At 52.8% G+C, this 23,279-nt stretch overlaps 2 protein-coding genes across 3 annotated transcripts; one reads left to right on the forward strand and one right to left on the reverse strand.

Moving 5' to 3' along the window:
- The first annotated feature begins 8,064 nt into the window (after positions 1 to 8,064).
- Positions 8,065 to 15,417, forward strand: TMEM54 (transmembrane protein 54). Of its 2 annotated transcripts, XM_037149746.2 has the most exons (6): positions 8,074 to 8,307; positions 11,379 to 11,572; positions 13,665 to 13,724; positions 13,865 to 14,053; positions 14,184 to 14,318; positions 14,737 to 14,903. In XM_037149746.2, exons 1-6 carry the CDS (start codon positions 8,292 to 8,294, stop codon positions 14,803 to 14,805), a joined length of 663 nt encoding a protein of 220 aa, XP_037005641.1. In that variant the 5' UTR covers positions 8,074 to 8,291; the 3' UTR covers positions 14,806 to 14,903. The 2 variants fall into 2 exon arrangements, with proteins under 2 accessions (XP_037005642.2, XP_037005641.1); XM_037149747.2 differs by lacking the exon at positions 13,865 to 14,053 and having other exon boundaries at positions 8,065 to 8,307; positions 14,679 to 15,417.
- On the reverse strand, positions 15,405 to 23,226 carry HPCA (hippocalcin). The gene is made up of 4 exons (XM_037149745.2): positions 23,154 to 23,226; positions 20,479 to 20,876; positions 16,046 to 16,151; positions 15,405 to 15,929 (listed from the first exon to the last, which is right to left on the reverse strand). Exons 2-4 carry the CDS (start codon positions 20,854 to 20,856, stop codon positions 15,832 to 15,834), a joined length of 582 nt encoding a protein of 193 aa, XP_037005640.1. The 5' UTR covers positions 20,857 to 20,876; positions 23,154 to 23,226; the 3' UTR covers positions 15,405 to 15,831.
- Between the last annotated feature and the right edge of the window lie 53 nt (positions 23,227 to 23,279).

Genomic DNA, 23,279 nt, shown 5'->3' on the forward strand with positions numbered 1-23,279 from the left:
GAGAACCAATGACAAATCGTGCAAAGAGAATAATGAAAGCTAACATTTCTGAGGCATTCATCACATGCCTGGTTCTAATTGCTTTACACATATTAATCCATTGAATATTCACAATAACACAAAGACATGGATGCTGTTGTTATTCCCCAGTTTACACTTTAGGAACTAAGGTGCGGAATAATTTGCCCAAGATCACAAAGCTAGACGGGTAGAACTATAACACGAATCAGGCAGCCTGGCTACTATACCTTTGCTGGGAGAAAAACTGCCTGTAGGCTGCAATCCAAGCTGATGTGGAGTCTGATGGTCAAGGCAGGCATGGCAGCATCTCCTGTATAAAAGCTAAAGTAAGAGAGGCAGCAAACAGCCCCTCCCAAGCTCTTTCTACTTGGCCCCACTAAAAAGACGGTTACCCTATGTAAAGAGCCTTCTACCGGTGCAGCCTAGTGGTCGGGGCAGCCAGCTGTGCCTCCCCCACATGCCTGGCGTTCACAGTTGTTCTGAGAGGTGGAGGTGGAGGCCCTGAGCCGAGGACTGGGATGTCCTGTTGCCACAAGAGACTCCTTCCCTTTCCCTGGCACACCAACATCAAGGTCTGGATTCAAGGACCCGTAATTCACAATTCTGACTTAGTTAATGGCCCATGGATTATCCAAATGTGAATAGTCAGAAAACTTACACATCTATGAAGGGAATGGTTTCGTCAAAGAAACCCCAATCCTGGTACAAGGAACCTGCGATTGATCAAGCCCTAAGACAATGTTTTGACTTCAAACAATACCAGCAGGAAAACCGCAAATTTTTTCTTCTTGTTATTCCTCTTCTCCTTCTCTCTTCTCCTCCCCCTCCTTCTTCTGAAATTTTATTTATTTACTTTTAGAGAGAGGGGAAGGGAGAGAGAAAGAGGGAAACATCAACTCGAGGGAGAAACATCGATCTGCTGCCCCTTGTGTGCGTCCTGACTGGGAACCGAACCCACAACTCCGGGGTGTGCCAGACCAGGAATCAAGCTGGCCTCGGTCTACTGAGGCAGGGACTCCTTGCTGTTCTTGATCTACCAGATGCAATCCACACTGGAGACCATTGGGCATCATTTCAACGCCTCTCCTTCTCCAAATGGGGTTGCTTGTTTATAATTACTTATCTTTCTTTTCCCTTCACCAGTGCACCAAAATATTAGAGGCTGATTAACTTTGTTGCTGATTTATAGCAGTATTTCCTAACCTTTTAGTCTCAGGTCCCCTTTATACTCTAAAAAATTGAAGACCTAAAAAATCTTTTGTTTATGTGGGTTACATTATCAATACTTACAATATTAGAAGTTGACATTAAGAATTTAAAAAATAGACTAGCTGGTATAGCTCAATGGATTGAACACGGACTGCAAACCAAAGGGTTTCCAGTTCAATTCCCAGTCAGGTCACATGCCTGGGTTGCAGGCCAGGTCCCCAGTGGGGGCCACGTGAGAGGCAACCACACATTGATGTTTCTCTCCCTCTCTTTCTCCCTCCCTTCCTCTTTCTCTAAAAATAAATAATTAAAAAAAGAACTTAAGAAACATTTAAAATTAATAAACCCATTAATGTTAACATAAATAACACATTTTTCAATGAAAAATAACTCCATTTTCCAAATCAAAGTAGTAAAAAGAATGACATTGTTTGAGATTTTTATCATCTAGGTTCCTATCTGCTTCTTTATTTAATCTGTTGAAAATTATGAAGTATATGAAGAAAAATATGAAGTTTATGAAGCCTCACACAAATACATAATTGGAAAAAAATATGAGCATTTTAAATCCCTTTGCAGATAATTGTGGGTATTCCACCTCGATACTATACCAAAACTTGACAACTGATAGTTTGTAAAATCTAGTTTCAGTATGCAACCTGAATCCATATCAATCAACTTTTCATTAAATTAAAATTCACTGGTCTATCTTTCACTTTGAATGCATCCATTATTCATTCATGATTTTGTAACATCATGTATTGGTCACTTGGAAAATGTTACCTCACTAAGTTGTATAGATCTTCCAAATGTTGAATTTTTCAAAAATCTATTTTGGCTCAAAGCTCCAATTTTGTCATTGGCAGCAAATATTTTCTCTTTTAAAATTTATTGATTTGAGAGAGAGAGAAACATCAATTTTGTTGTTCCCCTTATTATTCACTCACTGGGGTCCTTCTATGTGCTCTGACTGGGGATTGAACCTACAATCTTGGTGTACCAGGACAAAGCTCTAAACAACTAGGCTGCCAGGCCAGGATGGCAGCAAGTATTTTCAGTTTTTTCCCTTGAATTGACAGGCTTACTTCCTTCATTTTAAGAAAAATGTCTGCAAAAACCCACATTTGCATAACCCTAGTATGTCTTTCAATCAGGAGAAATGGCGTTCACAAAAAAAAAAATGCAGCTACTTCAGCTTGCAACTCAAACAATGGCACTGGTACAGTGCTTTTCCCGGAGACAACCACGGTACTTAAGCATCCAGCAGAATGCTTTTCATTCTGTCAAAATATTTAAAAGAAGTATGCTCAAGGGGAGAGATTTAATAAAGTTAATAATTTTTACTGTTCTATCAAGTCATGCTTAAGTGATGTCTCTCACCGCATGTGCCTGGCGGTGGCAATGCAGTGACTGGAAGTATAGCTTGTGCTCAGGGGCCAGCTGTTTTGCCCACCGGTACCTTTTCTCTACAAAAAAAGCAAAATAATATCTAGACATGATTATGAAAATACTTTTGACTGCGGAGACCTTCTGAAAGGGTCTTGAGGAACCCTCGTGTGGTCCCAGACCATACTTTGAGAACCACTGACTTGACGCTTTATTCATCAGTTAATGCCTGCTGTGTGGCAGCTCCAGGCACCGAGTAGTCAGTGGTGAGCTACATAGAGATACTTAAGGCCTCTGCTCTCAATGCTCTTGGTATGGTATCTGAAGCACAAAAGGTTTTCATTTTGATGAAATAAAATTTATCTATGGTCGGTTGTTTTTGGTTGTCATACCTAAGAAGCCATTGCTTAATCCAAGGTTACAAGGATCTGTGCCTATGTTTTTGGTTTTGTAGTTTAGTTCTCACATTTAGGTTTGTGGTCCATTTTGAGTTAATTTTTGTATACGGTGTGAGGTAGGGGTCCATCTTCATTCTTTCGCCTGTGGATACCCAGTTGTCCCAGCAACATTTGTTGAAAAGACTATTTTTTCTCCCTTCAATCATCTTGATACCCTTGTCAAAAATCGGTTAACCACACATGTACTTTTACTTCTGGTTTATTCCTGGTTTCTTTACTTTTAGACTCATAATTCTGTTCCATTGATCTATATGTCTGTCCTTATGCCAGTACCACACTGTCCTGATTACTGAAGTGTGATTGATTCTTTTTAAGGTTGTTTTGGCTATTCTGGATCTTTTGCATTTCCATATAAATTTTAGGATCAACTCAGCAATTTCTGCAAAAAAAAGAAAAGGACAAAAACCAGACATGTCAGCATTTGGTAGGGTTACACTGTATTTGTAGATCAGTTTGGGGAGAATTGTCATCCTAACAACATTAAGCCTTACAATCCATGAACCCAGGATACTTTTTCATTTGTTTATTTTCTTTAATATATTGTGGGCTACTTTCAATGTTAAGCTGAAAAGTAATGTGATCTGATTTATGCTTTAGAAAGATTACTTAGTGTAGAAAAACAACGGAGGTGGCAAGAGCTCTTACATGAACAAGGGCAGTAAGAGCGGGGACACAGGGTAAGGTACTTGTCATAGAAAGACTTATTATGTAAATCAGCAGGACTTGCTCATTGGCTTTATAGAGAAAGACAGGGAAGACTAAAGAATAAGTCCCAGATTTTGGCCTGAGAACATCATGAAGCCACCCATTGAGACAGAAGCAGTTTGGGAGAAAAGATGAAGCTGTCAACTGGTATGTGTTGAACTTGAGATACTGTGAGAGACACAGGTGGAGGGAGAAGGTGATTGGCTTGTTGAGTCTGATGCTCAAGGGAGCCATCTAGTCTGGGGACAGTGATTTGAGAATCATCATATAAAAGGGGAACTGTGACAATGCACGCACCAACCAATGGGAACAATAAAAGAAGCAGACAGGATGCCAAGGAATACTAATGTTTGAAGGTTTAGTTGATGACAATGGAGACTGAGAAGGAACAACCAGAGAGGCAGGAGGAAACACCAGGACAGAGTGTGCAGGGGAGTGGGTTGCACTTCCATGGGACTCATGGGAAGACCCTAGACAAGGGCCCTCCCAGCAGAGGCTGAACCATGCACACTGCTGCGGACCGAGGAGGTGGGGTCAAGAAGACAGAGACAGCATGTAAAGATAATCCCCTCTGGAAGCTTGGAAGGCAATGGAAAGGAAGTGAAAAAGGAGTAACTAAAAATGTAAAGGGAGTCAAGAGGAGAGTGTGTTTTTGTAGGATGAAGAGACTCAGGCGTGTTCACAGGCTGGTGGGAAGGACTTAGCAGAAAGGGGGAGCGTGCGGAATAGAGGGTGTCCGTGTGGGGCTGGGGGAGCGACTGGGAGAAGTAAGGAAGTGCATAGGTTATGAATAGTGGTTTCCAATTTTAATGTGCATTCGAATCACAAATCTCAAATCTCCCTTCTGCTGTCCATCTCCATAGCCACTATCCTGGTCCAAGTCTAAGGCCCCAGACTTCTCATCTCCCTTAAACAACTGAACTGGCCTTTAGATGTTCAACCTTGTGGTGCAGATTTGGTGCTGGAGAGGCCAGCAGGGTGCTAACTGAACAACAGGAAATGGAACCGGGCCAGTGGCCTCCGTGAAGTCAGAGGATGAGGCACTGGGAGTCTGGAGATGGGCATGCTACAGGAGAGGCCTTTAGGGATGTTGGGGTTGGGATATCGGCGTGGGGGTGTTCGAGACATGGCCCCGGAGAGGATGGCTGGGGTCATGATGGAGGTCACTGAGGAGGTCAAGAAAGAGTATTGGAGGGTTGTTCACATGGATGAGTAGAACTGTGGCACAGATTGCCTGATGGAGATCTGGAAACCCAAGCCTCTGATGGATGGAAGTGGGTGACAGGGAGGGAGACCGACCGGTAAGGTGACGAGAAGGGGTGGCAGAGCAGAGCCAGGTGGCAGGAGTCTAAGAAGAGTAATATGATAGACCCGCACAGGAACAACCTTCCAAATGCGAATGGCGGTTTTCTGTGCTGGCAGAGAGGGCTGCGGCAGTTCTGACTTTTTTCTTTGTACTTTCCTGTTTGCCCCTCAAATTTTCTACAATGAGTCTTTTTTAGAAATGTAAAAGATAGAAAAATACAAAGAATAACAAACACCCCCATTTACACCATCTAGAACGTGTCATTGTTAATACACAAAGCCGCCCCTCGTCTCAGACAAGCATGGTCAGTTGGCTTTAGTTTCATGGACAGGTGTGCATATACCTACATGAGATCATGCAGGGTCTGTGTGTGATTGTTTTGTTCAGCTGGAGGAACTGCTCTTGTAATTGGGGGTAGTGGGGGTTTAGGTGAGGAGGGGTTGCACAGCCAGAGGACAGGAGCCCCAACCGCCATCCCCAGCTGGGTAGCCCTGGGAAGACCCAGTGTCCAGTTTAGCACAATACTTTGTTGTAAAAGTGTCACACCAAGTACATTTAACAGGAAGAGAGAGAATTACTACCCGTATTTCTCTGGCTGTGTTTCAGCCAGCTCTCACCTCCCTCAAGTCGGTTGTGCCTCAGAAATCTGGGAAGTGGGGAAGACTACCATTATCCCTATTTGCCAGATGGAGAAACTGAGGCCCTGGGAATGACAGTGAGCTGGTGGATGACAAGTGACTAGAGCTTTGGCCTGAGACTCTTCCTGGAACCTAAGGCCCGTGTGCAGAGGGGTGGGGCAGAGGCAAGGGACACTGAGTGGCTTGGACTAATGGACTTTGGCCGATTAGCAATAAGGAAAAGAAACAGCTGTAACTTCAGGTTGCTAAGGCTGGGCCCTGGCCAGGAAACTGTGGCTGGGGAGAAATAGGTAGGCAGTTCCCCCTCTTCAGAGACCCCAGAAAGCAGGCCCACTCCCTGAGGGCTACGGCTCCCCACTGTCCCCAACCACACTCAGAAGTCAGGGGCAGCAGCCTCCAGTTACATGGGCCTGATTCAATGCTCAGCTCCCCCACTGACAACATGCTGTGTGATCTTTGAGGGGCCCTTTACCATCCGCCTCAATTTTCACATCTGCAAAACCAGGTGATGATCTTTCACTCTCAGTATTGTTCCAAGGATAAAAAGAGAGAACCCTCATCTGTGCCCCTTAAAGCAGAGAAATCTAAAAGGTCTGGTCCTCAACCTGTTGCCAGAAGGCCCTGGATGGGCTCAGTGTCAAGGGGACCACCTGGCACTGACTGACGGAGAAGCCACATGCATATACACACGTGAGATTTGAAACCAGCTTTGCAGTGACCACATGTACTCTCCAGGGCAGCCCCTGTAGGTGGCCTTTGTCATCGCAAAGTTGTTGGTGGAGTGGGGGCAGGGTAGCGGTGACAAGAAGGGCTTTTTTCCTTGCTTTCTTACAAAAGCAGGACATGAATAAATGTTCATTGTCAGACTTCAGCAATATAGCTACATGTGAAACAAAAACCATTCCCCCGGCTCCCCGCCAGCCCACACCTCCCTTGGTTGCCAGTTTGGCGCTACTGCTTGCTATTAGAAACAGCTTGTCCTTAAACGCCATTAAAGGCGGGTGCACGTCTGCGCTCTTTGGTGTGCACGGGGGGTGCAGGCCCAGAAATGGAATTGCTGGGTCACAAATGCAAGTGTTTGACCATTCACAGTATGGATGCCCAGTTGCCCCACTAAAGGCTGCCCACATGGACATCCACATTCATATGGCAGCTGATGGCTTGAGGAACTGTCCCCACCTTGCCTTTTACCTCACAAGTTTTTCTTCCCGCCCTGCACCTGTCACCCACTGCCTCCCTTCAGAAAGCATATGACAGGGAAGCGTGTCTGCCCAGGACTTACTAGACCCGTCTGCCTAACAGTGGTAGCAGAGAGGACTGTGGGTAGTCCGGTTCCAGATGGCTCCACCTCCTCCTCTGGTGGAAGTGTGCTCTCCATTAACACTTCAGAGGCCCTGCATGTGCTGACCCAGGCGCCCAAAACATGGTAGGCACAGGTACAGTTGTGCAGAAAGCCACACATTCAGTGGACATCCAGTATGCCAGTCTAGACTGAGCACCCAGGGACCACAGACACCAGCTCCTGCCCCCCAGAGCACTAGCCAGGGAGGTGAACGGGGCACCCACTGAAGAACATGGGCACGAAGACCTGGGTGGGAATCTCTACCACTCCTAGCTGGCCACTCGGGCAAGTCCAGCTCTGGATTCTGAGGTTGGAACAAGGGAGGGCGCTGGTCCATCCTGGAACACTAAAGGGGCTCAGGAACCAATAGCCAGAATTAGTAAAGCTCCTACTATGTGCTCCTGCCAGATCTACACTTTATAAAGATACTCTAGAGAGTTTTCAATGCATTTTCTTATCTTTTTATCTCACCACGATCTTAGGGGACAGAAATTATTATCCCCCATTTTCCAACCAGGGAGCAGAGACCCGCCCCTCCCCCACCAAGGCAGTGGTAAATCTCAGGCCCGGAACAGGAGAGAAAACAGCTTGCCTGAGGTGGCACAGCAGCTAAGGACAGACCCTGGTTCCCAGGCAGTGCTGCTTCACCACCCACTGCTGCGTCTCCACGTCCTCTAGAAAGAAGTGACTTCTCAGCCTTCAACCTGGAGATTTCCGGCCAGTTACCCGCCAGGTCCGTAGCTAATGCGCATACAACACCCCCACCACCACCACTGCAACTCCACCATACTCCCTAGCCTGGAGGGTCGGCTCCTCTGAACCTCAGTTTCCATTTGTAAAATGGGCATCACTGAAGTGGGGGTGGGCTAGGAGTGTGTAGGCAGGGGCCAGGTGCCAGCCAGGATCCGAGCAGGGAGCGGGAGGGTGGGACCAGCGCTCTGACTCAGCTGGTCTGACCAGGAAGGGCTGCCCAGCCGGTTGGACCGGCTCCGGATGCAAGCAAGCCGCCTGGGCCCTCCCGGGGCAGGGCCGCCCGGGGGGTGACGGGAAGGGAGGCCGGCCGAGTGCCCGCGAGTCCGGGCTCCAGGCGGGAAGTGGGTGCGACGCGGCTGCGGGGCGCGCGGCGGAGGCGGCGGTGGACCAGGATGGGAGCGGGTCCCCCATGCTGCCCTCCGCCTCTGGAGCCCCACTGAGCTGGCCTCGGAGACCCTGAACGGGAAAACAAGATGTGTCTGCGCCTTGGTGAGCCGCGGGGGTATGCCCCGGGAGGCATGAACCCACCCAACTCCGCCGGCAGGGGGCGGAACGCTGTGGTGGGAGCCCAGGCTGCCTTCTCTGCAGGTCACTTTCCTCCATAGGCCTCAGTTTCCCCAGCAGTGATATGGAGGGAGGAGGGCTGCTGGTGTCTTATCCATGCCCCTCCCCACTCTTCTCCACTTTCCTTCTTGCGGAGGTGGGACCCCCAGGCCTGGGGGAAAAATGCGGGAGAGACTAGCATTTTCCCCACCTCACCCAGAACAAAAAGCAGAGGAGGGCTCCAGGGCCCAAGGGAGTTGTGAGCTAGAGGTTGCCCCTTTATGCTTCCTCAGCCTTGTAGAAGGTTCCCATTTCCACACCCTCCACTCTCCCAAACAGGCCAGGAGAGAAGGACCATTGGCAAACAGGATCCAGACAGAGGAGTGCCCTGCTCCCTGGGCACAGTGGTGCTACTCTTGGGCATCAGACCTGGGGAGTCTCTGCTCTCTAGCGAGGAGACTTTGCAAGCCTCAGTTTCCTCATCCGTAAAATGGGGATGGTAGCCCCACCGCCTTAGGACTACTGTGAGGATGAAGTGAGCTCTAAGAGTAGAGTGCTTACCACAGGGCCAACCACACTACTAAGTGCTCCAAGAACGGCAACTTGGAAACAGAGAAGTCAGAGGCTGCCCTCCCTCTCTGCCCAGTGCTCCAGGCACAGCCCTGCCATGGAGCAGCCCCTCCAGTCTGACCACCCTGAGCCTGGGATGCTGCTGTTTTTTGTGAGCCCAGTCAACCCTGAGCGGTTGGTGTCTGGGTTGCCAGGTGGGTGGGCGGATGGGTGCAATGGGTTGGAGCCCTGGGACGAAGCTGCTGTGCCCCTTCCGGTTGGGCTGGCGCCAGTCCAGTCCCACATGCCTGGCCAGCCTGTCATCTGACCTCGACTCTCCTACATCCAGTCCAGCTCTAGTTCCAGAAGGTCCTGTAGGGTCCGGGTCCTCAGAAGAACCAGACCAAACCCTCCCCATTTTCCATCAGAGGACCCTGGACCTCAGAAAGGAAAGGACACCTGGCACAGGTCACACAGAGTATCTGTGACTGGATGCCCCCCCCCCCCGCCAACCCAATTCCCAGGTTGGCACAAGGTCCTCAAGAACATTTAATCTACTGATTTCTTTTTTTTTTTTTTAGCTGTAAAGTTTCATATATGAAATATGATCTACAGATGGGGAGACTGAGGTCTAGAAAGGGAGTCAGGTCCCACCAGGTGCATAAGGGAGGAAGAGGCTGTTTAGTTCTGGGACCCTGGCCTTCCAGCATCACAGAGCTGGCTAGAATAAGGGGTCCAGCAGGGCCAGGGGACCAGCATGGTGTGTCTGTGAGGGAACAGCCAGGACCCATGGGGAGGTTCCAGAGAGCAGATCTGGAACAGCCTGCGCTGCCCAAACAGGAGGGTGCCCTGCTCCTGGGGGTGTGCAGAGACGGGCTTCACAGCCACTTGGCCGCTGGGAAGTAGCTCGAGTCCCTGATGTTCTTTTGACCCCAGCACCCCACCACCACGTGCCAGTCCCTGCCCAGTGCCTCTGTGGCAAGAGCTTGTTTTTCCCAGCACCCCCAGGGTATGCCCCCCTTCCCTATCCATCTCCCCAGAGTATGCCCCTCCCTTCCCACCAGGAGACAAGTTTTTTTCCTTTCCTCTTTACAGATCAGGAAATAGAGACTCAGAGGCTTGAGTTTCCGGCCCTGAATCACCCACCTCTAGGTAGTTCAGTTCAGCAGTTGTGAGCTGGGTACCTACTGTGTGCCAGGCCCAGTCCACCAGACTGAATCCCGAGCAGGACCTGCTCCCTGCCCGATGATCCAGGACAGTGCCTGTCAAGCTCACTGTCCTACCTCACGGTGCCTGGCACAGAGCAGGCACTCCGTGGGCATCTGTGTAAATGTGTGTAATGAGCATAGGAAAAAAAATAAGTCAGCGAATGGGCGCTGAATGGAAGCATTACGGAACCAGCCAGTGGGGTTTGATGCCCGCCGTCAGGAAGCATGACTCCCAATGGGAGAGTCTGATGAAAAAGGAAAGGGGCCGTTTATTTAAAGGTTATATGGATTTGGAGTAATGGCAGGTTTCTGCTGGTAAGTCCCACTCTCTTTAAAAACACCCAGCAATACATGTTCCTGCCTCCCTCTGCCAAACCAGGCCAGTTTCAGAGTACGCCACTCAGAGGTTCCATCTTTCAGAAAAGCAGAAGTCTGCAGCCCAGCATCCCCAGTCACAGTTCAGCTCCAAGCATGTCTCACGAGTCTGGGGGGCCAGGCAGGCCCCCCGCAGCATTGCCAGCTCTGCCATTGCCTTCCCGGCAGACTTCCAGGTGGACGCCCCTGACCTGGTGTCTCCCACTGCCCTCCAGACCTCCCGGCAGACCTCTCTGGCCTCGTGTTTCTCTCTCTTGGACCTCCAGGCCTCCTGCTCCAATTTTAAATGCTCAGCTCAGAACTTCCTGTGTGATCTAATATCCAGCCCTTCCTGTGGTGCATTAGTGTCCACCATTTTTGTCCACCCTCTTTTGGCTGCCCTGGGCAGCAGCCCTCTTCCCTTCAGGAAGGCATGGCTATTAATTTGCCTTTTGTTATGCAATGTTATCTTTAAAGCTGTACCATGCGCTCTCCCTGCCTCCAATCATGCCTCACATCCTGCCTGAATGAAGGCAGGATTGTGAGTGTGTCCCTCTGTTATCAGGGGACCCATGCTCTGTGCCCTGTCACAGAAGGATCATGGAACCTAGAGCTAGAGAGCTAGGTTCAAATCCTAGCCTGGCCACTCATGACCTTGAGAACTGACAAGGACAACCATTTTTTATTAAGTACCACCTGGTGCTTTTCCGACCTTAGATTCCAAGGATTCTCACGAAGGCATTTCAAACCCCTTTTCTGGATGAGGAAACTGAGGCTCAGAGAAGACAAGTTAATCATCCCAAATTCTCCAGAAATATGTAGAACCCAATGTCCATCACTCCTGCCAGGGCCTTGGTTTTCTGCTCTGCCCAGCAGACTGAGCCCTGACACAGCTGTCCCCCACAGGTGGCCTGAGTGTGGGTGACTTCCGGAAGGTGCTGATGAAGACGGGGCTGGTGCTGGTGGTACTGGGCCACGTGAACTTCATCGCAGCCGCTTTGCTCCATGGCACCGTGCTGCGCTACGTGGCTGCCCCCCACGATGCTGTGGCTCTGCAGTACTGCGTGGTCAACATCCTCTCTGTCACTTCTGCCATCGTGGTATGACCAGGCTGGGAGGGGGCTTGAAAGGTCTTTGATGAGTCTCCACCCAGAGCCTGGAATGGGCAAGTAGAGAGCTGGAGCACTGGCCCCTGTGCCATACTGACCAGCCACACGAGCCACTCAACCTCACTGCCTCAGCTTCCTCGTCTGTAAAGTGGGGATCCTAAGTGTTCCCCTCAGAGGGTCCTGATGAGTGCTGAATGAGATCACCCACATAAAGTGCCTGGCACCGTGTCTGGCGCATGCTCAGTGCCCACTACTGTGAGCCAGGATTGTTACTGTAATATGGAAATAGGCTGGGCTCCATTGGACAAAGGAAGGAGCACCAGTTCTTCCTGGGAGGGCCCAGGAGGGCTCACGGAGGTAGAGCCCCTGAGCTGGGCCTTGACAGATGAGTAGAAACTCAAAGGTTGGCTGCAATAAGCATAACCCAGGTATGTGCCATGCTGGGGCCACAGCTAGTAGAGGAAGCTGGGAAAGCATTCCAGGTACAGAGTGGTAGGTGCAAAGGTGTGGAGCAGGGAGTGGCTAATATCTGTTCTGGAGATATTGAAAAAAAAAACAGTTTATCAGGAACTTAGCATTAGGCGTGGTCTACATTGAGAACTGAATAAATGGTAGCCATGGTTCGGGCTTGATGTCAGTACCTATTAGATGAATACATGAACGAAAGGGCTCGATATTCTCAAGTTCATAAAGTTTTTTCCCACCTGGTAGCAGAGGTGACCGCAGCCTTGGGGCAAGGACATCTGCACACCGGTGTCTGAGTTCCTTTCCTGCCACCACCTCTGGCTAAGGGACTTGTTTCTCTCTCTGAGCCTGTTCCCTGCCCTCATAATGAAGCTCGGTCAGCCTGCTGGTCTCCAAGGCTTGGATGAAGAGGAGCAGGCCCAGCAAGTTCGGGAGCCTCAGTCAGTGGGACGGCCGGGCCATGCCGATGTGCGTGGTGTCCCTTAGAGTTACTGTTGTTTGTTCCTCTCACCAGCCTGGGTAGAAGGCAGGGAAGGCAGGGAGCCCAGGGTTAGGAGGTCTGCCAGGGACGGGCTTCAGGCGGGACCCCTTCTGCTTTACCCTCATGTCCTCATTTAACTCCCACCGTTCGCAGCAACACGGGGCCACTGTTACCCCTACTTTACAGAGGGAAACCAAGACTCGGGGACTCAGCCTCCTGCAGTACAAAGAAGCCAAGCTGGATTTGAAATGCCCGTGTCCGACACCAAAGCCAGTGTCTTTTCCATAAGCTCGTCCTGCAGAGCGGCACTTGGCCCAGAGAGGCAGAGGCACCTACTTGTGGCTGCACAGTGAATTAAAGACGTCGAGAGCCTCCTGTCGCAGAGCCTGCCCCTATGGGTCCAGCCTGAGCCTGATAGCGTGAGGGAGCTCAGGGAGGAAGCATGGCTGAATGGAGCCCAGAAGATCCAAGGGACAACTGGGGGGGCTAGATGCCCACCTCTTGGGGCTGAGAGTGGTTAGGGGGTCCTGCAGGAGGATGAACCCCAGCGGGTGAAGAGGAGCAGGGCGGTGTTCCTGAGAGGGCACTGCATGGGCAGCTCCGTGGGCAGGCTGTGTGTGGGTGTCCATGTCCAGGGCAGAGAGGGAAGGGGCTGGCCAGGGTGGGGTTGAGGAGCTGATGGGACTGAGGCCAGGTCACGGAGAGCCTGAGATGATTTACTCCTAAGATTCTGAATTCTCCATAAAGGGTCCTGATTTGTTTGTTTGTTTGTTTGTTTGTTTGTTTGTTTGTTTGAGTTCCTTGCCAGGTGAGTTAGTTTCTTCCCAAATCGCTTCCACTCCAGGGAGGCAAGTCATATATATCCTGGTCCATGCCCCTGTGGTCCTGGGACACAAAGTCATTGTTTGAGATGCACAGCTGTAGGCAGTGGGGAGTCATGGCAGGCTATAGGCAGGAAGTGGTTGTGTTTTACAAACATCATTCGGGGCTGACCAGGAAGAGGCAGTGCCTCCCTGCAGGTCAAGGTAACCCGAGGCTACGCCGGGGAGGAGGACGTGGTCTGCAGAGCTCCTGCTGGCGCTGGTGGAATCCTTATCCCATAGTGGCCCTGACCCCCTTGCCCCCTGTCCCCCACAGGTCATCACCTCGGGCATTGCAGCCATCGTGTTGTCACGCTACCTCCCCAGCATCCCCCTGGTATGTGGGACCTCCTGGGATGGGCTTAGGGGTAGGAAGGGCCTGGCCTGCTCGGAGGGGGTGAGCTGCCCCCATGGGGGCCAGAGCTGCCCATGGGGGTCAAGTCTGACATCCGTTGACCAGTGGCCTCTCCTATCCAGCGCTGGGCAGTGTTTAGCTCGAGTGTGGCCTGTGCCCTTCTCTCTCTGACCTGTGCTCTTGGCCTCTTGGCCTCGATCGCCGTGACCTTTGCCACCCAGGGCCAGGCACTGCTGGCTACCTGCACTTTTGAGAGCCCTGAACTGCTGGCCCTGGCACCTGACTGTCCCTTCGACCCCACACGCATTTATGTGAGTGCTTAGGCCTGGGATAGGGTGGGGGTCATCCAGGTGCTCATCAGAGGTGGGAAGGGTGCTCCGAGTCAGTCCTGCCCTCCACCCCCAATGCCTGCAGCCATCTCTGCCTCTTGTGCCCCTGCAGAGCTCCAGCCTGTGCCTCTGGGGCATCTCACTTCTGTTCTGCGTGGCAGAAAGTGTGTTCGCTGTGCGATGTGCCCAGCTTGCCCACCAGCTGCTGGAACTGAGGCCCTGGTGGGGGAAAAGCAGCCACCACATGGTAAGACCTATCACTCCCTCCACAGCCTTGACTCCCCAAATTTTCTGGGAACCCCTGCCAGACAGCCCCCATCCCTCTGCATGGGACTTCCACTTGAGAACTAGGACAATAGTTTTCTCCCCAGGACCAAGGGAGAGACTTGGAAGCTGAGAGGTCAGATCTCCCAGCTAAGTCACACAGCTGACACCTGGTTCCCCCAAGGCCCAGGACTTGAGGGGGGGAGGGAGGTATTTGGGCTCCAACTGTAGGGCACTCCAAAGCTATGGCCTGGCGCTTGCCTGGTGGGAGGATGAAGGGATGCCTTTGCCTCAGAGATCCTCCCAGCTGTCCCCTCCTTCCATTTCCTGGGGTGTCCTGGAGGAGGAGACCCAGACACAGATCCCACAGCCTGGCAAGCCGCCTGTCTCTACCGATGCAGGAGATCCTACAGCCTGTGGAGGGCCAGGACCTGCTGAGCTGCTCCAGCTCTGGGCCGCTGACACTCTGATGGCTGACGCCACACCCAAACCACTGGGGCCCTGCAACCAAGTCTGCACTGTGACCAGGCCAGGAGTCCTGGAGCCAGCCCAGGAGGACTCAGTGGCCATTCCTGGACCTGAGTGGGGATTTTAACCTCCCCGCTCCCGGTCCACCCAGCCCATGCACTGAAACGAGACTTTATTCTGAAGTTATTAAAAAGAACAGAGATGCTCCACAAGGATGCATGCAGCGGGGGAGGGACTCGGCCAGGGGTTCTGTGCTTCTTTCCCACTCAGGATGCTGGGGGGGGGGGCAGGGCTCCAGGGTGTGTCTGCCCATCTAACTGTGGGCTTGTGTGTGTGTGTGTGTCTGAGGGAGGCAAACTGCACAGAGGGGTCCATGGGTCTGTGTTCATCCAAGTGCTGAAAGACAGGCCGGCAGGGGGGGCGGGGGGGGGCGGTGCAGAGGACTCAGGGCTGGCTGCGGGGATCAGGAGGTTTTCCTTTGGCAGCATAACCTCCAGGCCAACAGAAGCTGAGCAGGAAGGGCCGAGCCCCTCCTGCAGGAAAGGGTGACTCAAGCTTTTCCCTTACCCCTCCCCGCCAATCCTCTCCCCTCCAAATAAAAAGACCTCTCCTCACCTGTGCTTGGTTTCTCCCCTCTCCACCCAGGCTGAGATGCACGGGGGTGGGGGAGCTTGCCTGGTAGTGAGGGAGGGAAGTCTGGACTCGGGGCTGTGCGTGTGGTAGGGAGGGAGGCTGGCTGAAATTCTGACATCTAGAAAGGGGAAGGCTGAGGAGGATCAAGCCAGAGCCTGCGTGTCTCCCTATCATCGCTGAAGGCAGATGCTGCTTTCTTGGCCTGGAGGGTACTAACCGCTTGCTTGGGTGTTGGGGAGACTGAGGGGTTCCCTTTTCCATAGGCTCCCCGCAGAGTGCAGACGCTGGGGGGAGGTCCTGTCTGCCCCTAGCCTGGATGGACACAAGGGAGAGGAAGCTGAGGGCCGGAAGAGGACCAGTGAACGCAGGGAGGAGGGGGGAACCTGGCTCCTCACTCAGAACTGGGAGGCGCTGCTGGGGTCGCACTGCAGCAGACGCACGATGGACGGGTCGCTTTTGGCTCCGCGGATGAACTCCTCCAAGGACAGCTTGCCTGCAGGACGAGGGCAACAGTGATTGGGGAGAAGGCAGCCCGGAAGTAAGGGGAGGCAAAGCCGAGCAGCTGGAGGAAAAGGGGTGTGGCGGCCCCGCCCCGTCCCCGCCCCTCACCATCGTTGTTAGTGTCCATTTGGCGGAAGATTTTCTCAGTCCTCTTTTCAGGGGTCGACTCGTCCTCCGGCATCTTCATCACCGACGAAACCATTTTGTAAATGGCCTGGGGATCGGGAATGGAAGGCAGGGGGTGAGAGGAGACTGCCTGGGCCACCCCCCAACCCCCACTCTTCAAATACGCCCCCAGCTACACTGATGATTATCGTTCCCGCCAGGGTGAGGTGGGGAGGGGGGCACGGAGGCGTAGGGAACCGGAGGGTTCACGAAAGAGTGTCTGGGAAAGCTTCCCAGAAGAGGGGGGCGCTATTGGAGTGAGCCCTGACCAAGTTCCCTCGGAGCGCTAAGTGGAAAAGAATTGCTGATCGAGAGACCTGCGTATGCAAAGACCCACAGCGGGAAGCTCTTGAGAGGGCGCCGGAAATTTGGGGGTGGCTGAGTGCAGGGGATATGTAGAGATGTTGGAGGACATCGAGGCCGAAGGTTCCGAGGATCAGTACGGAGTTAGCACTGCTTCTCAGAAACTCGAGGCCGCGGGCGCTCGTGGAGGGACAGGAGGCGTTTGCGCTGCGGTATCGCTGTGGCCGGCAGGGGGCGCTGGGCAGCACCCCAGGCTGGAAGGCGGGAGGCAGCTGGGCCCAGAGAGGGCGGGGATCATTATGCAAATAAACGCAAATGAGCATCTGCCAGGGGCGGGGACAGCCTGGGCCCAGAGCTGCAGTCGCCACTAGCTGGAGCTCTGGAGGCCACACTAAGGGAGGTTTTTGCGCTAAATGTATACAGAGCACGTAGGAATAGACTGAGTCCTGGAGCTCAAGGACCGGACCGACCCATCATATCAATCTTCCAGCTTTTTGCTACTGAAACCATCTCCAAGGAGCCTGCCTCTCTTCTCCCATACCAAAATTGACCCTGCCTCAGATCCAGCTTTAGCCTTCACACTGGTCTCTCCCAACCTCATTTCTTTGGTTCTGTCCCCCACTCTCTGCCTCTGAAAGCTCTTTCCAAACACAGATCTCCACCACCACGTCCCCCGCCCAGCAGACCGCCCCCTTTTTCCAGTTATACACAAGCCTCCCCCCCCCCCCCAGGCCTGCCATGCACTCAGCTCCTTCTGGATGCTGCCCCACGCTTCTTCTGCTGCCTCCCACTCCTCCTTGTGGCTCAGCTTACATAGCGCTTTCTTAGGGAGTCCTTCTCTGATCCAAGCTGGGTCAGGGCCCATGTGCTGGCACAGAGCCTCCTGGGCTTTTCCTTTGGGGACACCTCTCTGGAAATAATTACGCCTTTGTTGGATTGTTCCTAGTCTCCAGCATACAAATAAGGACCGTGGACATCTAGCTAGTGCGCATATCCCCAAAACTGAGCACAGTGCTGGGCACCTGGCAGGAAGGTCCCTTTTGAAAGCAGTTGGCACCTCCCACTGTCCACTGTACCAAGTCCAAACTGTTTGGCCCTTAGCATTCAAAGTACTTCACACTGTGGTCCCTTAACCTCTCTACCATCAGGTCTCTCCTGGTAGGTGATTCTGCCACAACCAATATGACTGCACATTTCAGATTTCCTAGCATTTACAGCCTTTGCCTGGGACAATAATACCAGCTACCATTTACCAGGCACCTACTATGTGCCAGGTACTTTACATGCATTATTTCTAAGCCTCACAACAGCCCTGAAAAGTAGGTATCATGATCCCCATTTTCCAGATAAGAAATAGAGGCTCAGAAAGGGAGTTGATGGCAAAGACAAGATTAGAACCTGCTCCCTCTTAGTTGCTGGATAGATGCTTGTGGAGTGGACCTGGAGTGGCATCCTGGTTCCAACGATCACTTGCTGTGTAGCCTTGGACAAGTACTTAACCTCTGTGAACCTCAGGTTCCTCATCTGCAAAATGGGAGCAGTATTGTCTAGAGGATTAAGTGAGATCCTATGTGTAGCACAGTGACTGGCTAAAGTAAGTGGTCAGTAAACGGCAGCTTGTATATAATAATTACTCATCCACCACATCCTCAGTTCTTCCCTGTCACACTTATACCCCTGTCATCAAGCTGGTCAGTGAGCTGGTCCTGCTCTCCCACCAGAGCAGGAGCCCCAGGATGCAATTTCTTCCCTTCTCGTGGACTCCCCTCTTGGCCACAGGGCAGGGTCCTGAGAAGGACTGTGCGAGTGACTTAAAGAGTAAATGCTCCCCTTGTGACAACTCTACTCCCAGGCCTCCTAATTAATTGTCTGGAATTGCTGCTCATTCATTGTTTCACTGGAGCTGACTTGTAATTAATTGGTCACGGGGGTTAGTAGAGCTCTGTCTGCACTGACCGGCTGGGACTGACTGATGGGCTGAGGTGAGGAAACCAGGGCCCAGAGAGCAGGGGCCAGCCAGGGAGTCCCGAGAACGCCCAAGGAATGGGACCCACTGGCGCCTCCAGCAGGCCAAAGTCGATACCAGTGCAGCCACACTAAGTGGTGAAACATGAACGCCCTGTTCCCACTGGTTGGTATCCAGCTGCTGCCCAATCCCTGAATAATCTGCCACCACCCTGGCTACCCCAACCCTTCCACCAGGACCCCCAGGACTCCCCACTGTCCATCAACTACGGATTTAATGCCTGGCCCACGGGAGTCATTGACAAACATAAAGGCTTTCCCCTAGTGATAGGCATAGGGAGGGGACCACATCCCAAGGCAGCCCATTCTACTCCAGCTGGAGAGAACAGACCAATGCCCTTAGTAACAGAGAAGCCAAGAGTCCAGTAGGGGCTGGATGAGTTGGAAGTGGAGAGCAGTCAGCAGAGCCGAGGGACGAAAAGAGAAAGGATTCAGAGAGGCAGAAGGACAGGGCGCAAGAGCTTGTGCAAAGCTGCGCAACAGGATTACTCAGGGCACGTTCCAAGGACGTGGAAAAGGCCATTCTGGCTACAGCAGAGAGTGTGCAGAGGGGAAAATAAGGTTTACCAAGTGCCAATTGCACACTGGGCCTTCTGCCAAAGTGCCTACCTCACTTTATACCTATAGTGGCCTTGAGGGTTAGTTAACATCCTCACTTTGCAGAAGGTCAGGAAAGCAGTGAACGAGAAATTGGATGGGTAAAAATAGGACCAGAGCCTTGAGGGTCTCTAAAGCTGGCCTGCGGGGCTGGATGCTTTAGAAGGTTTTTGAGATAAAGCTGACAGGTCACACTTAAATTTGTATTCAAATGGTGTTTGTTTCAGATCTTTAAACCTGTGAGATCAGAATCACCATCCCTATTTTTCAGGGCGGGGGGCGCACCATCTAATGGTTGAGGCCAGCTCCAGAACTGGAAGCCAGACCTCTTTCAAGAGGCAACTCTGCCCTGGCTGGTGTGGCTCCGTGGACTGAGCATGGGCTGTGAACTAAGGGGTTGCTGGTTCAATTCCCAGTCAGGGCACATGCCTGGGTTGCATGCCAGGTCCCCACTCAGGGGTGGACAAGAGGTAACCACACATTGATGTTTCTCTCCCTCTCTCCCTTCCCCGCTATCTAAAAATAAAGTAAATAAAATCTTAAAAAAAACACAAAAAACAAAGAGGCAGCTCTGAGTGGTGGTCAGCTTGAGCCTGACCCCACTTATTTGCTGTGTGACCTTGGACAAGTCACTTCACCTCTCTGAGCTTGACAAGGTTGTTGTAAAGATGCTCCGAGCTTACGGCTCTAAGCATCTCACCCAGCACAAGGTTATTAGCGGGCCCTCAACTGGTTGGGATGTGGCTCAGTAACCAGATGGAACGTGGCCCATGGATCCAGGCGGCCCACTCAGAGGCTGTGTGACCTCAGCAAAATGTCTTTACCTCTCTGAGAATTTGTTTTCTCTTGAGTAAACAAGGAGTGATAAAAACACAACTAGCCTGTACCCTGCAGAAATGTCAAACCTTGCAAGACAAAGAAAGGCTGAAGAACTGTTACAGACTGAAAGGGACTAATGAGACATGGAAACGAAATGCAGTGCGTGATCCCAGATCGGGCGAAAAAGAACATTGCAGAGACAGTTGGCAAAATTAGAATATGGTCTGTAAGTTAGACAACAACATGGTTTCTATGTTAAATGTCCTGACTTTGACAACCATACTAGGGGTTACATAAGGGAACATCTCTGTTCTCAGGAAATATATCCTGACAGACTCAGGGATAAAATGGGCTGCTCAGAACAACAACAAAACATCACACGCACACTCACACACGGCAGAACAAAAGTGGTCCAATGTTTATGGGTGAATCTGGGTGAAGTGTACACGGGAGTTTACTCAACTTTTCTTTAGATCAGAAAGTATTTCCCGGTAAAAAGTGTGATGAATGGACCGTGAGAGTAGCACCCGCCGCCACCTACCCACAAGGGAGGGCTGTCAAGAGGCTAAAGAGAGTTGGTGGGGCAGCTGCTGGGCCCCGCGCCTGGCATTCCGAGGGGCCCGGGGGCCCACCTGCACGATCTCGAGCATCTCCTCGCGGCTGATGTAGCCGTTGCCGTCCAGGTCGTACATGCTGAAGGCCCACATGAGCTTCTGCTCCAGGCGGCCACGCGAGGTCACACTCAGCGCGATGATGAACTCCCGGAAGTCGATGGTGCCGTCACTGTTGGTGTCGAAGGTGCGGAAGACGTGCTCAGCGAACTTGGAGGCGTCACCGTAGGGGAAGAAGTTGGCGTAGATCTTCTTGAACTCGTCCACGTTGAGGATGCCTGTGGGGCAGTCCTTGAGGAAGCCCTTGTACCACTCCTGCAGCTCCAGCTCCGAGAACTCCGTGTTCTCCCGCAGGTCCTGCAGCATCTCCGGCCGCAGCTTGCTGTTCTGCTTGCCCATGGCCACTGAGCCGATCCCACCTGGGTTCCCAAGAAAGTCAAGGAATGGAGAGGAGGAGTCAGGCCCTCCTGGTCCCTTGACACCACTCCAGGAGGGGCCCCAGTCACCAGCGCCCCCAGCCTCTCTTTGGACCCAGTGAGAGAAGGAGCTGGCCCGAGATCACACACCCTGCACCGAGGTGTCCTGCCTGTGACAGGCTCCACACCATTCCCCAGAACTTCACTTCCCCAGGGCACAGGCATGGGGACAGCGGGAGGGAAGGGGGCTCATGTTCCCTAAGGTCCCTCTCGGGGGCAGCCGCTGAGCCTTTACCGGGAGACACGATTTCACCCTCACAAAGCGAAGCCTGGGGACTAGTCCCATTTTACAGATGAGGAGACAGGATCAAGGACGTGAGGTGACTGGGTTCAAGTTACACAGCCATGGAGTGACAGGGCTGACTCCGAGAGCTGTCCCGGGAGGTGAAGAAAGGCTTCCGGTCCTCCTCCCTCCTGTGCACTGCCCCTTCACTGTCTCACATATGTCAGTACCACGAAACACCTGCAGCCCAGACGCAGGCCTGCTCGCACCTGCACCTGCCAACAGGTGGCGTAAGGCAGGTGTTAGCCTGGGTCCCAGAACCAGAACAGCGGAGTTGGAATCCCAGGTCTGCGTCTTCCCAGCTACCTGACCTGGGGCGATTTCCTTAAACTCTCTCTGCCTCATCTGTAAAGTGAGGGTCACAGTACCTACCTCATTATAGTGGTGGAGTTAAATTAGTTAATACATAGAAAGCATTTCAAACGATGTTTGCACATATAGTGCTTCATAGGTATTAAATAAACAGTTGCCACAAGACTCCTGCACAACAATACACAGACAAATACACACTGACACATAGGCTACACAGCCCCCCACTCCACACATCGGTGCCCATGCCACTTACATGCCAGCCCACGCCTACCGTGGGTTGCCATGCCTCCACACGAGACAACATTCCTTCTGCTGTACAACTCACATGTACTGACACAGGGCACCACACATGCACAACTCCCATGCCCTCTGCATCAAGACACACCAGCCCACGACCCCACATGTCCCACATATGCCATCACGCTCCCATGCTGACACCTCTCACATGGCCATCTGCCAGTGGGACCCCCAGGCACCCTTGCCATCTTTCTCTTCCAGAGGGGGCTGCAGCCCTTCTCAGACCTACAAGGGGCCCATTTTCCAGGGAGACCTGTGGCCAGCCAACCCTCCCCCAACACTTACCTTTCCTCTAGTCCACCCAGAAAGGTCCCCTCAGTGCAGGAGCTTAGAGTGTGGAGGGCAAAGGGGATGGCAATGGAGAGGAGACAGCCGGATAGCTCTGGGCAAGGATGTGGGAGTGTGTGCAGGCAGATCTTCCCTCAGCTTGGGTCTCTGACACTGGGCAAGGTGGCTCCTTGTGTGTGCATTTGCACAAAGCTCAGTGCACATGTAGGTGAGTGTGTGCGTGCGCTCACGGATGCTCACTGCATTTGTCTCCCCGTATGTTTCAGTGCCCCGAATGGGTGACTAGGTATGCACCCAATTACAGTGTGAGGGGGCTGTGCCTGTGTGTGTCCTCAGCAATATCTCATATGCGTGTTTCTGCAAGTTGGTCACCCTCCTTTCTAAATCAGCCCCTTTGGACCCAAGCTGAGCACCCACAGAACAAATGTGTGGGAGGGGGCTGAGAAATGCATGGGGCTGGGGTGGCGGAGTGGGTCTCTTAGTCCCTTCCTCAAGGTCCTAGGAACTGGGTCATCCGGGAGGGGGCAGATGGATGTGCTGGGCAGGAGAGATCTTCCAGTGCCCCTTCTTCCCTGCCACCCTCAGAGTTGCCCCCCCCAGTGGAAGACGTGGAAACCAGGGTGGTAGAAAATTCTGTTGTCTTGCAAAACATCCCCCTCCCAATCCCCCAAATGGCAAGGACCCACTGCTCCACCTCAGAAACCCGCCTCCAGGACCTTCCCTGAACCTCTTCCCAGCTCTCGCCCTGAGCTTCTGCCTCAATCCTTTCAGCACTGGAAGAGCTCCGGGCTAGTGGCCCCTCCTGGAGGGGGCGCTCTGAGCGGCCGAAGCAAGACTCCTGCGGGCTGTCCACTCGAAGGTCAGGACCCTGGAGAGCTCCACGGGTTTTCCCCAGAGAGCCCCCTCTCCCTGCGCACCCGGAGGGAAGATTCCTGCGAGGCGCAGAGCGGCGGGGTTGGGGAGCCCTGGACGTGGCCCCCTACCCCCGGCATGCCCCCTCCCCGCATCCCCCAGCCCCGGCTAGAGCGGCCCCCACTCACCCAGCGACGCGGAGACACCGACTGCGCAGGGAAGGCGGCGCTGCTGCAGCGCGCGGCGGCAGAGGCGGCCGGAGGGGCGGGCGGGGGGCCGGGGGGAGGGACTGCTAAGGAGACGCCCCGCAGCGT

The sequence above is a fragment of the Artibeus jamaicensis genome, unplaced genomic scaffold, assembly GCF_021234435.1.
Source record: "Artibeus jamaicensis isolate MK-2021 breed Jamaican fruit bat unplaced genomic scaffold, CSHL_Jam_final scaffold_847, whole genome shotgun sequence".
NCBI lineage: Eukaryota > Metazoa > Chordata > Mammalia > Chiroptera > Phyllostomidae > Artibeus > Artibeus jamaicensis.